This window comes from Apis florea, unplaced genomic scaffold (assembly GCF_048593485.1).
Source record: "Apis florea isolate Af1SG1 unplaced genomic scaffold, ASM4859348v1 contig_37_pilon, whole genome shotgun sequence".
Taxonomy (NCBI): Eukaryota; Metazoa; Arthropoda; class Insecta; order Hymenoptera; family Apidae; genus Apis; species Apis florea.
The window spans coordinates 2,523,388-2,541,575 of record NW_028256861.1 but is presented as its reverse complement, the minus strand read 5'-3'; the positions used below and the strand labels follow the sequence as shown (position 1 = coordinate 2,541,575).

General features: G+C 23.4%; 2 protein-coding genes across 6 annotated transcripts in view; one reads left to right on the top strand and one right to left on the bottom strand.

The window, feature by feature from the left end:
- Positions 1 to 18,188, bottom strand: part of rept (RuvB-like helicase 2 rept) — a 25,339-nt gene extending 7,151 nt beyond the window's left edge. Inside the window, exons 1-9 of one of the 5 annotated variants that reach the window (XR_015294757.1) lie at positions 18,068 to 18,188; positions 17,568 to 17,681; positions 17,069 to 17,503; positions 16,547 to 16,979; positions 16,204 to 16,472; positions 16,026 to 16,131; positions 15,920 to 15,951; positions 11,002 to 11,303; positions 9,756 to 10,238 (exon numbers count right to left, since the gene is read on the bottom strand). Coding sequence is in view for 3 of the 5 variants with exons in the window: in XM_086916084.1 (XP_086772210.1) it covers positions 15,926 to 15,951; positions 16,026 to 16,131; positions 16,204 to 16,472; positions 16,547 to 16,979; positions 17,069 to 17,503; positions 17,568 to 17,681; positions 18,068 to 18,073 (1,389 nt within the window). In the remaining 2 variants the exon portion in view is untranslated. Of the gene's footprint in view, positions 1 to 9,755; positions 10,239 to 11,001; positions 11,304 to 12,123; positions 13,636 to 15,919; positions 15,952 to 16,025; positions 16,132 to 16,203; positions 16,473 to 16,546; positions 16,980 to 17,068; positions 17,504 to 17,567; positions 17,682 to 18,067 lie in introns of those variants that run through there. The other 4 variants (XR_015294758.1, XM_086916082.1, XM_086916083.1 and 1 more) reach the window with 4 other exon arrangements.
- Positions 9,987 to 15,791, top strand: LOC100868639 (uncharacterized). Its single transcript, XM_012495441.3, has 3 exons — positions 9,987 to 10,273; positions 15,161 to 15,292; positions 15,400 to 15,791. The coding sequence occupies exons 1-3, from the start codon at positions 10,165 to 10,167 to the stop codon at positions 15,426 to 15,428; spliced, it is 270 nt and encodes an 89-aa protein (XP_012350895.1). The 5' UTR covers positions 9,987 to 10,164; the 3' UTR covers positions 15,429 to 15,791.

Here is an 18,188-nt window from a genome sequence, read left to right as displayed (position 1 = left end):
TTGAAACTTTATTAATTTTAATCATTCATTTCTTATTTATCCTTATATTCTTGTATTTTCACTTGATGATTTAGATTTACATCAATACAATATCTTTTCATTCTCATTTCTTATTTATCCTATAATATTTAATTTATTAATTAATTTTTATTTATTTTTACTTTAATTTATTTGTATTTTATTTTTCTTTTTTATTTTCTTTTATCTTATAATACTTTTTTCATTTTATTTTGTCTAAAATCAATGAACGATCTAATAAAGCAATATTGCCTTTTATGATATCACAAATAATAAATTCTATCGATACGACGTATTTATACGAATCAATCGAAGCAACAACGTTTATGGGTCATACACCTTTGATATTTTACCCGGTCATGACGTAGCGCGACATACCTAGATTCGACGCGACCATTCCTTATGGATTTTACACGAATGTGCACTCAACGAGGCACAATGGCCACCCCCAACCAGTGACTAAGCCGCATTTCCGGGATATAGGAGATCTCCTATTCTCGATGTCAGTTCGCCTAGTGGTCTCGTGCCACCATGTCGTTCTCTTGACAACCGTGTGATTAATGAACGGATATCACGGTAAAAATTCTCGATCTATAAAGGTTCCATAAAGGGAAAAAAAAGAATTGACAAATTTTTAACCTTTTCCATTCTTTTTTCTTTCAGTTCGATTATTGTTCCTATTCTCAATATTACATTTTCGTTTTTCGTTCAATCATATCAATCCATAACAAATTTATATATATATATATATATATATATATTGATTATAAAATAAAATATCAATGATCTTATTATTTTTAAATAAATCATATAAATTTATAAAGTACATATTTGCAAATTATTTTTATGCTATACGTACAATTGATCTTATTATTTTATCTTACATTATAAATTTATGTAATTAGTATTTTTTAATTGAAAATTTGTTTCAATTTAGTGAAATCTATTATAAAAAAATAAAATTCAATGTCCTTACTTTAGATAATTTCAAATGCAATGGAAATCAATATCGAATATCGAGGAATTTCTCTTAATTAATATTTGTCGCGAACGAATTAGCATTCAAACTGCCAATTTCTATCGCGATGAAAACCAAAAAAGTCCCGTGAAAAGTTCTCTTCCATTTTTTTAATTGATATGAGATCTAGACTATTCACTCATCAATATGATTTGACGGCTATCAAGCTTGAATTTTCTGAATATGTAATATTAATATATAGAGTATTAATATATTAATGAAACATATTTAAGAAGTCTGTAACTTAAAACAAATATATAGTTTGGTATAAAAATACGATTTAGATGAAGCTTATTTATTATTATTTATTTTTATAAACTTTTATTATTATTTTTATTATTATTTATTATTTATTAAATTATATAGAAATGTGCGAAAATTCAAAAATATCGAATCGAGATTCAATGTTCAAGACAGGTTAGATTGAATTTAATTGAAATCTATCTCAGAATTTGAAAATGTCGATATTTCCGAGAATTTAAAAAAAGTTGAGATTTCTCACGTTTTTGGGGTTCTCAATAATTATAAAATTATATAAAATAGAATGTGAAACAAAAATAATATTCTTTTAATAAAATTTAATTTCTTTAATTTTGTGGATAAATATAGTCACAAAACTGAAATTGAAGTTTTCAATTATATATTTATTATATGGAATTCTAAATTAATATTTTTATTTATATATTGTTTATAATTTTCATATAAAAATAATAATTTGATATCGATAATATTTATATTTTTGATATTCTTGATTTATTTAAATTACTATAATCTATACTATTCTATACTATATTCTCTCTGTTGCAGGTATTTTTTTAACTTATAAATAAATCTCAATTAACATTTTTAAATAATTATGTTTTGGCTTAAAAATTCAAAACTATTTCACAAATATATTAATTCTGTATATAAATTTCTATACAATCCGTTTGCTTTAGAACCGTTATCGTGTGATAATCAAGACATAACCAAACATCGTTCATAGCGAATTCTCGTGCGACTGACTAAAATCAATATCAAGATGTTTTTTTACTTGTACAAGTGGTAAAGTTGCTAAGTTTGGCCAGCAGTTGGTAGTTTTGCGATGGTTGGTAGTTTTCGACAGTTCTTCAGCACTATAGGAGAAATCGAAAAATTGAATAATCAAGATATATATTTTATTATACTTCAGTTGTCTTTGTTCAATTTTTTTTTATAATTCTATATGTCCATACGTTTTATATCACTACTGTTTGTATTACTGAGTCAATACTGATTAAAATTATGAATTTTTATTTCTTGATATTTGTTTATATATTAGACTGTTAGTACTATAGGCCGCCGATATTTTATGTTGGCGCTGTAATCACTTTCGATCTGAAATATCGATTAGCATAAGCAATGGCTTCTTGTTTCAATACGAAATTTGTTCGATTGATTGTTTTTTGTTGTAACAAATATTCATTTTCATCTCAATTAAATAAATGTACATTTAAAAAAAAAATATTATCTGATAATAATATATTTTTTGACATAAAAATTTTAATTATTTGAGCAAAAAAATACAAAATAATATGAAGTTCCAGGTATAAAATAACCTTATTTCTAAATTTATATATTTATGCTTAATATAAATTATAAAAAAATTACCAATTACACAAATCTTTATTAATATTAAACAAATTTTAAAAAAATGTTTGTTTTGTATTTGTACTGCATTTTTTACATTAAACACTTCTTATTACAATAATAATTTTTATTCGTATTGTAAGCATTATAGAACATATTTTATTACAAACATAATAAATATATTAAGTACATTACATTGATTTATATGACAAATCAAATCATATCTTAGCTTGATGAAAGAATGTATTAATATATTGGTAGTTTTAATTTTAGAGTCCAAAACAAATATAATACAAAAATATCGAATTTATTTATTAAATCTTTATTTATTAAGTTATAATTATATAACTATGCTTTAAATAAATCGAGATATATATAAATAAAGCTATTTCATTTTATCTCTATCTCGCTTCATTTAATGTAAACTTTAATTGTTTATTTAATAATATTAAATAATATATATTTAATAATTTAATAAATAAATCAACATTTTTATATATTATAACTTTATTATTGTTCTTGTTGCAAAAAATATTTTTCAATTTTTCAGAAACGAACAAAATCAAGAAAATAACCACCAATTCTTAAAATATTTGTAGAATATTGTATATTCTCTGATAAATCTGATTATGAACTGGTTATGAGAACATTGTCGTATATGGTATTTTTATAATATTTTTTCCATCTAATAGATTTCCTTTTATAAATTGTTTTGTGAATAAATTGCATATTCAAAAATGGCATTCGATCGTTTTGGAATTATTTTGGATAAAAATATCTGTTATTGAACTTTTATCTATGTTGTTTTCACTTCCGTATCCTGTTTGCGTATTGTATACTGAAAGAACGCGATAAAATATACGATTGCTTTTAAAATCGTAAAAATAAAAATAAATCTCGTTTCAAATTGCTATTATAGCTTCTTTACGATCGATTGCTTTATTGATACCTGATATTGCATGAAATGAAAGAATAAAATATGTAATATCAATATTAATTTTAAAATTATTGTTTTTTTATCCATAATAATTATAATAATTATAGTATTAAATATAATATTAATTTTAATAAATTAATTTAAATAATATAAATATCACAATCTTTTTATACTAATTTTATTTTTTCTCATTTAAATTCTAAGAATTTTTAATTTTGACTTTCAGAGTTGACAGTCATACAACAAAGAGAAAGTGAACTTAGATACATTCTGTTTGTTATTATATGACTATCACACGATCATTCTATTCATAAATATGACAATAACATTAGAAATTTAATTTATTCTTTCTTTGCAATTATATATAATTTATTGAGTTTCTTTTATATAAATAATAAACAATAAAATTAGTTTTACTTTGATATAATTGGAAATAAGTAAATTAATAAAGTTTCTTACTTGAAATGGAGAAACGAGATGTAACGTGTATCAATTGGTTATTTATAATTAGAATTTAACTTTAATATCTTTTTTTTTTATATAAAAGACTCTTTGTCTAGTGATTTCCACGTGCACATTCAGGCATAACGCGTGCATCACATCGTAAGTTAATGTACTTACCGAATGAATCATTCGTCTCGATCCCACTCAATCCCCTCGCTTCCCTTTAATAGAGAAAAGCGAAGATTCGAGGGATGTAGATAAAGACTAACCAAACGAATGGAACATTTATTTGTGGAACCATACTATATATGTTTGTTGGAATTATATTATACGTGACTCTGTCACTATCCATCGTAATGTCTCCTTTTTCTTCATCGAGGGTTGGTATAACGACGATCCATATTCTCTGTTGATACAACGCATTCTATTTTCTGAGAAGTTGTTGGATATGTTGCTAATATAATGTTTCTATTCTACTAGTAATAAACAGTTCATTTAAGAAATATTTAATGTTTTAATTGTTTTTCAATAATTTTTTCAATAATAAGAATTTTTTAATTTTTTTCTTTTTTTTTCTTTTATATTTAACTTTGTGATAAATGGATTTTGTTTTATTATTTTTTTATTGATGAAATAAAAATTTGATTTTGAGTTATTATTTATTTGAAATTTCTTTATTTCAATAGTTATATTTTTAATATGTGATAATATCTGATTTTTTGATGTTTTTATTTAAAATTTCTTACTGTTTTCAAATTTTTCGATAGTAATTAATTGAGAATTAATTTTTTTAATTTCTAATTAAAAAAATTTTTTATGGATAAAAAAATTGCTCCATGTATAATGCATTATGTTATATTTATATACATACATTTTCTTTAAAAACAAGATTTTTAAGTTGGATGATAAATTTCTCTGCAAAATAATATTTGAAGCTATTGTATATTTTCATAAGCTATTGTAGTTTAGCATAGCAAGATATATTTATGTATATACATAAGATATTAATATGTTCATGGAAGATCGAAGACAAATACAAAAATATATATTAATATAAAATAAATTTTATAAAAATTATGAATATATAATTAATATATAATAAATATATATTTATTTATTTCATATTTGTAAAATCAATTAAATATTTAATATTTATTATTTTATATAGTATAAAAATAAATCCTTAAAAACAAATCCTTTCAAATTAATCTTATTTAACACAATTAAGAGAATATTTTTATGCAAATATTTTTCTTTTTTATTTTTAAATCTTCACCATTATTATTTTTAAATCATCACCATTTAAGAAAGTAAATCAGAATTTTTATTAAAGGAATTATTAAAAGAAGAGATCTAACTTTGGCCAAAAATATAATTTTTTAAAAGAAATTATTCAAAATGAAATAGCAAAAATGAAAATCAGTGTTTGAAATGAAAATCAGAAATTCATGTGTCACGTAACAAATTGATCGTGAAAAAGTGATAGTTCGATCGAAAAGCCGTATATTATTTTTTCTATTTTGAGCTGTTTAAAAAAGGGCATGACGTCACGATTTCACAGACCATTTGCCTGCTCGTTCCTGACGTCCCTGTCACGCGCACTCTTCTGATACGCCGCTGGCATCACCTCTATAAGACCGGAGGAATAATTTCGGCTCGTGTATTTCGACCGACACAAGAACAACCTGCCACCACGAAGCAAATAGATTATACATAGCAAGACCCGGATGTGTCACTGTACATGTCTTCACTCTCCATATTCTACACCAAATATTCTGGCCAATTTGTCACTCTAAGTTTTTTGCCATCATGTTCAATTTAATCTTAAGGATTGTTCAGATTAATCAAATTTTACTTACTTAAATTTTATTTAAGTCATTTTCTATCAATATAAATTTATTATTTATGTTATTCAGACTAATCAAATTAATTGAAAATTGAATTCAAATAAAACTAGATTAATATAATGAATATAATATTGCATGGTCAAGAACATATCTGAAGAGGTTAGGTGTTATGAAAGTTATTGATAGCTTCTTTTTTAATTTTATTTTCTTTATTGCTCTGGGAAATAAAAAAATAATATTTCTTATAAATAAAATGGTGTTCTATTATATTTTAAATTTCTAAAGATAATATATTAAAAATTCTGAATTCTCGTTTTAAGTAAGTAATTTTGCAACAATTAAATAAACAAAAAATATGACATATATTTTATTATATCGATTATTACTGAAAGTATATTTAATATAGATTTCAATGTTTCAACACTATCTAAAATTGTTATGAATTTTTAAGATTGTCAAATTTTCAACAAGAATAATATCAAAAGCACGATAATTCAGCTTTGTACATATATATGATAAATTACTTGAAAGTTATGTGAAATAAAATATAGAATCACCGCCTAATAGCATTATTTTTTAGTATTGTTTGTCACAAATTTTTTTATACTTTCAAATGAAGTGCTTGTGAAGTTGTGGGCGTGGCAAATAATTTGAATGAAAAATCGCTAAAAAAAATATTGATAATAAATGGTTGTCATTATGCATCAGTAAACATAGAATATATTTGATCAGCCATTGATTCTAAAGAGAAAAAAGAAATTTCTTTAGCTATGCATAATAATAGAGAACAAACTTTATCTTCTATATTAATATTAAATTGTATTATGTTTACAGTATTGATTTTTCTTATAGTAATATTTTAGCTCTACAATATAAATTTAATCGAAAAATTTTTATTTATATAAGAGATATTACACATCTCTTTTATTGATGTTATAAATTTCAATATTAATTTTATAGTTATTTGCCGTAAATTTATAATATAATTTTTGTTTTTACTTTTTACAAATTTTTTGTTTTTTACTACATAAAAATTAGTACTACAAAAATCATCCTATAAATATAATGTTTATAAAAAATATTTGTTATATCCATTTATATTTTGTAATGTATTACATCATCATTATTAAAATAATCAAAGTTTCGGTTATAAAATATTAAATCAAGTAATCATTTCTGAAAATCTATTATTTCAATCAATAATTTCATATTATATCAATATTGTATTTTAAGTAAATAATTACTACTTATTTATCACAATGACCGTGAAATAAAATTTCATGTATTATATTACTATAAGAAAATTATTTCATTAATAATTTTTAATACTTTTTATTTCAAATATGTTTAATTAAAATATCTCAGAATAAAAATATTATTATACAAGAAAATTTATTTATAATTGATCTTTGAAAGATCGATTTTAAACATTGAACAAAAGCACAAAAAATTGATATATAAAAATATCGACTTAAATTATAAGCATTAAATAAAGAAAGAAATAGAACTAGAATTATCATTTTATGTTTTCTTAATTGATATTTTTCCATATCACTTTTATATTTTAGGTTTCTATCAAATTAAAAAATTTTCCTTCAAAAATCATTTATAAATATCTTAATACTTTATATATATATGCCATATATATATACTTTAATTCATTCTATATATTCTGTATTCAAATAATAGATTATTTAAACAATTAAAACTTTGATAATTAATGTTCTTTAAATATATATAATTGTAAAATTTCAATCTTTCACAGCCAAACATTACCAACCACTAGTGGCGCCGCCATGTGAATAGAGTGAATAACATATAGCGATCCAAATAAAAGCCATGGTCGTTCCACCTCCAATCTCTGGATCCTTTCACTTTTTAACCTAATTCTCATTGTTTCGACAGTTCACTGCACTGCTGTCACGAGTGTTTCGACTACCGAACCAATCTATTATAATTAACGTTACAATGTCCATCGTCCTTTTGTTTTCTTTCTCGTTCATTTCCTTCGATAATGCTCTTTCCCGCGGAATCTCGGATTTTTCTAGTTGGTATTTTCACGCGATGTGGTCAAGTATTCGCGTTGCGCAACCGAGATGCAGTTACGCGATCACAAACTAAATAGAAAAAAAAATGTTGGGAAGAAATGTTGGGTTAAATGTGCAAAATGCCTCGTCGGTCAACTTTGTATTTTTTTCACTAGTTTTATGAATATCGAGTTTTTTGGTTTTATAATGGTAAAAGGTGATCCAATAAAAATTATTATTTGAATATTTTTGTTGTTTTTTGAAATATAAGAAAATTTGATTAACAAAAGTTATTCAATATGAAGAATTATAATATGATATTAAAAGAGATTTAAATACTTTCATTTTTTTAAATTTAATTTAGTTTTTATAAAAAAAAATATTGATCTATGTTTTGAATTCACTTTAATTTTAATTTTATAAAATTGTATGAATGATAAAGAACGAAATGGTTTTTGTTTTTCATTATATAAATCTAAATAATTGAAACAAATTTTTAGACTCGTTTATATTAACTATAATATTTTAAGAAGAAAAAGAAATTGCCCCATTCATCATGCTTTATTCACATACAAAGTTTCATTAAAAATAAAATATTATTCATTAATATTTCATTAAAAAATAAATCAAATACTTTCGTGAGTACTTATTACATTACTACTTATACTATCTATCTAATATATAAAATATATAAAATATCATTAATATTAGATTATCTTTTTTTATTTCAATATTTATTTACAATATATATTCATAACCTCATAACCTCACATATTTCTTTCTAAATGTCAGCTGTAGAACGTACTTTTTTCAAACTGAAAGAAAGAGACAGAAAACTACATATACAAATATTTACATAGAATTTCCTACATAATATTTCTTATGGATATTTGGCAAAAAATAACATAAAATATTCATCGTAGTTTATTTTCACAGAAAAAGGATGAATTAGTACACTCATGATCACGATGGAAGAAATGGTGAAGAAAAGATGACAAGATAGCTAAGAATAAAAGAGAGAAAAGGAAGGCGATCAGGAAAGAATTGCAAAGGTGCGTCAAGGATTCGAATTAATCATTGCCGATGTTTGTCATTTATCCATCCATCCTATCTAATTGGTTACATATTTTTTTTATGTATCCTTGCATTATATTGTCATTAAATATTATTCAGTGCAAAATTGAGCGCTAGCAAATGAAATTCTCATTTAAGTATAATTTTTATTTTATTCTTTATAGTTATATAATTAGTTATATAATTTTATTATAATTAATATTATTTGATGGACGAATTATTTTAAAATTCTTTATTTGATTTGTATTTAAGTATTTTTTATTTAATTAACAAAAATTATGAAAATATAAAAATATTTTTTGTGATTAAATAATTTTTTGAAACGTTTTTATCTACTAAAATTTTTTTTAGCTAAGTTTAAGTATATTTGTTTTTTATTTATGTATGCACTTCTTGATTATTATATGCATAGATGAATGTATTTTTTGTATATAATGAATATCGATTATTTTATATTATTTATTTTCTATTATAATTTAAAACAATTAAAAATTTGATAAATAAATGAAAATAATAAATCTAAATAAATAATAAATAGTAAAAATAGTTTATTCTTCAATAAATTTTTAAGATTTATTTGCAAACATATATTCATACATTTCAAAACTATATATTCAAAAATAAAATAATAAATAAATATGAAAAATAAAATTTTCATTTTTCTTATTTTATAATTATAAAATTATTTTAATCAAATTGCTAATATTTTTCTAGTGAAAACGATAACATAAAAAAACAACACAATATTCAGATGATTTTCAGTAACAAAAATAATATGCATATTATGGAATATATGGAATTTAATATATGTATCATAAAAGTTAATACAAACATTTTTTTCTATCTCATTTACAATTAACAAAATCTTCACAAGAGCCTTAATAAATATCCCTTAATTATGTAGCGCTCTCTTGGATCAAATCCCTCAATTTTAAAATGAAAATCTGCATTTCCGTTTGACCGAATCACGGAACTCTGGTGCAATAGGAATCCAAAGCAATCGAGTTGTAAGAGAACGGCAATTCTGTTGTTTATTCGCGGCTTTCCCCACTCGTGGCAAGTGTTTTCACCTCTTTAGTCTTTGCTCAGCGTAGTGCCGGTCCAAACATCGCTAAGACAAGCGACGAGACTTTGTTCTCTTCGATCGGGCCGCGCTCTTTACCGGAAACACGATCCATCCTTCCGCGGACCATGTTGCGACTTTCCATCTTTTTTCTGGCTTGTCTTCTTGTAACCATTGCTATTTCATACGCAAAACCGACCATCTATAAAAGGAATCAAGACAATGTGTTCGAACCAGGTAAGCAATTGTAATGTATTAGTATTTTTAATTCGAAATTGAAATTCGAACAATTGTATCCTGTGTTGTTGTTTATGATTGACATTCACTTTGGAAGAAGTCTAATATTATATTATATTGTATTATATTGTTGTGATATTTTTTAGATGTGATAGTTTTTTTATAACGTGGAAAAATGTTCAATTTTGAATGTTGAAGGCGAAACAAAAAAATAAAAATTTCACAATAATTTTTTAAAAATTAGTAAATAAAGTATAATAATAATAAATTTTTCTACTAGTAGATTTGTTTCTTATTTTTACTCATTTTAAATTTAATGTAAGAAAGATAATTTTTGTGAAATTAGTTTTTCTTTAATGAAAGAATTTTCTAATCGCACCATCACTTCGTTCTATTTCCATCTCTCCATCTAAAGCAAACTTAAATTGCTTATAATTTAATAAATAAGCTTTGATCTATATATTTTATATATTTTGTATATCAATTTTCATGTTCGTTTTAGTTTCTAGAATTGACTCAAAGATGTTTCACGAATTTAATAACATCTTTTATAATATATTACATATATACTACATATAATAATAATAATTTTAAATTATTTTTTCTTTATATCATATTAATTCAGCATTCTTATATGTTTTGTATCTATATAATTTTACACATTTTAAAAATATTTTTAATGAATTTCATATTTCGTTTGATTAAAAACTTTTTGTCAAGAGTTTTACCGATTTCGTAATGAGACTTTCATTCCATAAAAGTGCTTCTTGCCTGAGTGAATCTCAGAAAGCGAGAGATAACGAGTCGAATAAGATGCTTCTTAAAAAAAAATCGAAAGTTTCGGTTTCTCTTTTTCCGATCTCGACAGAGATCGAGGTCTTGGTCGCACGCGAGCATCTGGCCGCAGAAAAGCTTTCACCTTAATTGTTGCTACGCTACATAGATACTGAGATGCGCCTTGACCTCCCTTTTCGTACCGATAAATCTTTTTCTTCTCCTTTTTTTCCTCTTCGTACGTTTTCCGCTTTATCTGTAAACGTTTATGCGAATCTTGACAAACAGGCGTAACTTGTAATCTATCGTGATGACTAATTCGTATAGAATTTTTTTCGTTAGTCAGAACAAATAGATGGTAACATTAAATAGAAGAATAATGGTATTAGAATAAAAAAATTAAAATTTGAATGAAAAAAATTTTTATTTTTTAAAAATTTAAAAAAAAATTTCTTTCAATTTTTTGAATCTTTCTTTAATAAAAAAGAATAGTTCCTGTAAAATTAATTTTTGAATATTTGTTGTATTTTATCGATAAAATTTTATAAGCTTTCGAGTAGGAATTATATTATATATCAAACAATTTTCTTAATTTGAAATTTTAATATGTTATAGATTTTTATAGAAATTGGAATTTTTTAGACTTATAACGAAATTAAAAATATTTACAAAATGATAATTAATGTTTAATTAAATTTATTCCAAATTTAATGTCAATTTCTTCAAAATTGTTCATTACATTAAGATAAAAAATATTGAAAATAAAAATAAAATTAATAAACAAAAATTTATAAAATCAATAAAAATAATTTCTATTGTTTAAATTACTTCTAGCATCTTAAAAAATTTAATCAAAAATTTTTTTGCTGTTATGAATACAAGTTACGAATAGCAAAAAATTTTATTCCTATTTCGTTTCATTTTGCTCCTTATATTTCTAGCAATAGATTATATTATAATCGCAATACAATTATTCATTTTTAATGATTTTTTTTAAACAATTTCATTAAATTAATAAAGATTAAATTAATAAATCATTTCGAACAAAAGTTATTCAATATTCAATTGACAAAGAATTATAATAATTGGTAAAAAATTTATTTTAAAAAATATCAAAGTAATCCTTTTTTTTTTTAACGAAACTGTATATTTTTGTATATATCAGTCGATATATTCTTGTATTTTTTTTCAGTAGCATTAATTAAAATAGTATTAGTTTCGCATCGAAAATTGATTAATTCATTGGTTATAATTAAAATTATAATTTTTATCCTGAAATGTCTACATGTGCGATTGGAAGAATGGTGACAAGAATAAAATTGAGAAGTCGCGAATCATGGCCATGGTTTGCCAAATAAAGGATGTCTTGAAATCTGAATTTTCTTAAGGCGACATTTGACAGGTGGGAATAACGGAACAATGACGTCACTCGACGCACAACGTGGGCTTCGATTATAGCAAGGCTACGAGATCCGAGTAGATCTTATTTTCAATACGATTCTTAGAGCGGATAAACATGTGTCTTGTGATTTGATTTTCTGCATAATTTGAAAGAGAGAGAAATTCATTGAAGATGGATTTACATATATATTATTATATTGAATAATATCTAATAATGTAATGTAATATTTATTGATCAGTTACAAAAATATAAATAAACACACAAAATTCTAACCTAATTTTATTTTGACAAATATAAAAAGTGGTAGTTAATGAAAAATGAAAAAAAATGATAGTTAATGAAGTGAAAGCAGAAAGAGAAAGAATAGAACAAAGAAATAATGGAAATAAATTATAAAATTAAATAATGGAAATAAGATATTTATAGTATTTATACTATATATGTACATTAATATACACAGCTTTAGAAATCGATTATAAACATAATTGAGGTTTCTTTATTAAATAATTAATTAAATAAATAATTAAATATTCAAGTTAATAATAATTAATTAAATAATTAAATATTCAAGTTAATAAAATTATAAACAAGTTTAAATTTACATTAGAAGATAGAATGAATAGTTTTCGTTTTATTTTATTTAAAATTTAAGTTGCTTATGAAACTAATAGATAATAACTAATAAATTTCAATTGATGTTTATGAAAATCAATTTTTATGTTTTATTTTGGTTTTTAGAAATCGAAAAACAAATTTTGCAAGAAAAGAAGTTATTGCAATATCTTTTATATATTGTTATATACAATAACAACAACATATGCAAATATGATTAAGAAATAAATAAATAATGTAAATGAATAAATATGACTGATGAATAAATAATATACATCGTACGATAATATACGATAAAACATGAAAAAAATATTATATGTATAAATAAAATATTTAAATATGTATATTCTTATATGTATAAATATGAAATAAGCGAGCAATGAAGCAATAAAGTATATCCTATTTAAATTTAATTGAATCATACACCATTTCTTCGATGACACTATAAAACTAATAAATGACGAGTCGATTCTATTATGTATCTTTGAATTATATTTAAATAGATTCATCACTATATTTCCCATCCATATTGATACTCAATGTCGATACTAGGATTGCTAGAGAAATTGCTTTTCTAAAAGAAAGTAATATATACACATAATTATTGAATTAAAATTTCTTTTGTTATTTTTTTTATTATTATTATTTTCTAAAAAGATTTTAATCTTTATTTATTCTTTATTGCAAATAACAATTTGTTTTTTAGTTTCGAAAGATAGAATATACAATATTTATATATAGATATAGAAATATCTAATCAGAGATTAATATTTGGGTGAAATAGAAAGCAAAGGTTCCATTGAGTTATTAAATCGTTAAGAAAATTTAGTTATCAGGCCATTAGTAACATCGAGTTTATTAGATTATTAGTGATATCGAGTTATCGGCTTCTTAATAGCACCGAAGAGTTCAATCACTATTAATATAAAGTTGCGAGTCAATGATTAATATATAATTAAAAGTCTACTAAGAAACTGAAATAGCTTTTAACCGCTAGTACTTACTTAGGATTGTCTGAATAACTAATTGCACTTTTTAGGTTGAATTTACATTATTGTTTGTAGGCAGTTCACAAGCTATGTTTATCGGCAGTGTAGATATTTTTATGAATAACAAATAACATACAACGAATAAATGTTTGAAAAATATTTGTGAATATTTTGCTGATGAATACGCGTTTTTATATTTATTTTCGTAGATTATTATTTCGTAGATTTTCTTTAATGATATTCATTAGATCATTTTATAAATAAGCCCAATTTTATTTGCAAAGAAACATTATTAAAAGATATTAAAATTAAATCATTTTCATTGCAATTTATAATAAAATATATCTAATTTTGATAAATAAATCGATAAATTAAAAATTTTATCCATTATATTGCTTTTTTTAATTAGAATATATTATCTAGCATTTTTTGATTTACCAAATCAAAATGTTATATTATGTTTTATTTCAGAAAGTTCATACGAATTTTATTTAAAAAATTACTAATCTAATTTATTAAAAAAAAAAAGTAACATAAGAAAAATAAATAATAGAACTTTGAAGTTTTTTTATATACATATATAATATTCATTACTTCTATCACTTTGAATGAAAATTTATTTTAATTTCAAAGTTGCTATTTAATTATGATTTTACAATGACGAGAGAACAAATAGACACAATATAAAGATCTTGATAGTGAAATAATGAATAGTTTATTTCACATTAGCTTATTATCTTGACGATTTGATTTTAATTTGATTGATATTAATTTTTTAAACGAATAAATAAAATATCGCTCTATATATTTTGATAGATATTCAATGAATCAATAATTAATTATAAATTATTATAAAATTAAATTGATAAGAGATTTTCATTAATAATATATTGCGGGTGAATGTTTATATGTTCTATAATTATTTTCTATTTTTGTACTTTTATATTATCACGTAAGAGACATTTTGAGACTTATATTGAGATGATTGAATAATATTATTGTACGATATTTTAATTTTTTTGAATACATACTCCAAAAATATTTAATTATATTATGAATCATCAAAAATTTGAAATGACGAAAAAAATTATGACATTTTATCGATTCCAGTGATGATACCAGTTTCATCTACAGTGATTCCTCTTCCCGTTTATAAAATGGAATATGGTTTCGGATTTGTATCAAAAAATAAAAAAGCACAATCATCCTCCAAACCTGAAGATGGAGTTAAACTAATAACAAGTAAGTTAAATATATAAAAAATTATAAATATATATATATATATATATATATTTATATTTGCACACAATATGGCCAATGAAGAAAACAATAAATATTATTTGTTACAGTCAAGAAGAGCCAAGACAAAAAAACATAAAGCTATGAAAGTTATTATGTGATTTTACGATGGTAAATCGTAATAATATAATTCATTATTACATAATAATCTACATTAATTGTGCAAAAATTTCAAATAAATTTCGAATTTATTTTATATATGTGTGCGTGCGAGTGTGTGTACGACAGATCTTAAAATTGCATTATGCAGTAATAAGTTTTCACACCAAAAATTAATTTACCTCGATAATTAATGTTAATAATTTTTTCAGTATAAATTTATATTAATTTTAATAAGTGAAACAAAAATCAAATACTAAAAAGCCAAATTGTACTAACTAAAAACAGAATTTGTTAAGTTTTTGTATTTAATAAGAAATATAATGCATCGTTTTTAATATTATGCTTATGTATACTATATTTACCTACATTTAATATTTCAAGGAAATATGATTAATTATGATTAATAAGTAATTAATAAGTAAAAAATTATAAACTTTTATTGAACATTCAAAATTTCTATTCATTTACCTATTGTTACGATATTTCCATTGGTTCTTCCGCTGAAATAAAAATAAATATATATGAAACGTTATAATCGAGCACAACGTTACCATTTTTTTTCAAATTTACTTACGTATTTCATTAAACATAAAATCATCTTGATATTCTTTTAAGAACTGAGTGGATCTATTTTCATCAAGAAACAGTGAATAAACACGCTTCACATCATCAATATTGACCTGAAATTATATATTATTTAATTACATTCTTATTAATAATACAAAAATACACATAGAAATAAGTATACTCACTTCTGTACTTTTTCTTCGTCGACTAACGAGAGAAGCAGTCGTAATCAATTGAATCGCATATCTTAATGATGTTTCCAATGCAATTCTAGTAAGAACTGTTAAAGCATCATCTGCCATTTCACAATCTTCTTCTTCACATCTTATTTTTAAAATTTCTTTCAATTCTTTCTCTTGATAAGGACTTGTTGGAACAATAATCATACGATCCAATAAATCTATTGGAATACCATGTGGACTTTTGTAATTTGTTCCTCTGATTCTAGTAATGCCTATAAGAGAAGAGTTTGCCAATTAATTTTACATTATTTAAAAGTAGTATATATACAAAACCGTATATAAAAACCTCTATTTGTCGCCATAATAACGACTGGTGCCATTTCATTTTCAAGTGCTCGATTGAGAAATGAGAAACATTCAATATCAAGCATATGAACTTCGTCGATGAATAAAACACCTGGAACAATTTCAGCTTTTCCTTCCTCACGCCATTCGGCAACTTTAGCATTTATTTGCTCTCGTACTTCTGATTTAATTTCTCCTGTGTCGCCAGAAAACAATGCCAAAAATCCATGGGTTCTACTATTTATAACATCAACTTCATGTAAAGTTACTGTATGTACAACTTCCTTGCGTTTTTGTAATTCACCCTCAGGACATTGTACAAAACGAGTTTGAGAACCAGTTGCATCATAATCACGAGCTCTAGTGAATGATCTTCCCAATCTATTTATTTTTCCTGTAGCTTTATCAATTGTGATCACATCTCCAGCTTGTACCTTAAATAACAAATCATTTTAAAAATTCCAAAAAATATTAAAATATTAAAAATAAAAAAACATTAACATTAATCTTTATTCTTACTAACTTTTTCTTTCATTAAACTATCAATCATTTTATTTCCTAAATCGTAAATTGTTTCCATCTCTGTTGTTTTTAATGTCAGTTTACCAACTTTAGCCCCTACACCTGTAGCAGGTCTGTCTACTTGAATTTCAACAACTTCACCTTCAATAATTTCTGTTTCCTCTTTAATTCTAACACCAATAGATTTTCTAATAGCTTGAGTCAGAGCTTCAGTTTTACTCATTTCTAAAGAATATATTTCAGAACCTGCCATTGAAGTAAATGGAGTATCCATTCCTAAAGCTTGTGCCATTCCCATAGCAATTGCAGTTTTTCCAGTACCAGGTTGACCTGCCAATAATATAGCTCTACCTGCTATTTTACCATCTTTAATCATTTCAAGAACAACTCCTGCTGCTCTACGAGCCATAAGCTGACCAACCATTCCTTGAGATACCTAAGCAATATATAGTTTAATAAAAATAAATATTAAAATAATACTTAAAAATATAATATATTACATGACGAGGCTCCAAGCTATCATCCAAGCCTAAACCTCTAATATGAGAATGAGCTCCAATTCTTTCTATCCTTGTGATTTCACGAACTTCTTGAACTTTTGCAGCTCCAACAGCCTAAAATAAAAAAATAATTATGTCAATACATTATAATATTTTATAATATGTAATATAAATAATACTACAAAAGCAAATACTGATCAAACAACAGTTGCTATGCCAACCTATTTATCTTAAATTTCACTCAAAATGAAATATAAGAATATTTTATATTATTATATATCTGATATTAATACAATATATTAAAATAAATAATAAGATAAACAAAAATATTCTTTATAGTTTTAATGGGAAGATTTATAAATAAAAAATAAATTTACTATTAGAAAGGTTATGCGGCAAAAACAAGATAAAGCATATTAATATGAATTTATTTATCAAATATAGTATATTAAAATGAAATTAAATAATAAATACAATATTAATTTATAATAAATATTTACCGCCATGTTCACTGGTTTTCCACGTGTTACACTATCAACAAATTGAAATATTTTAAACTACTTTAAAAATTCACAACTTCATGACTATGTACTAGAAAGGAAACTTATAACTGCATAGAAT

Excerpts from the sequence above, each read along its gene's own strand:
- LOC100868639 (XM_012495441.3), top strand. The coding sequence starts at position 10,165 with ATGTTGCGACTTTCCATCTTTTTTCTGGCTTGTCTTCTTGTAACCATT. Across the intron at positions 10,274-15,160 it reads AGACAATGTGTTCGAACCAG|TGATGATACCAGTTTCATCT; the intron begins GTAAGCAATTGT and ends TATCGATTCCAG. Across the intron at positions 15,293-15,399 it reads TGGAGTTAAACTAATAACAA|TCAAGAAGAGCCAAGACAAA; the intron begins GTAAGTTAAATA and ends TATTTGTTACAG.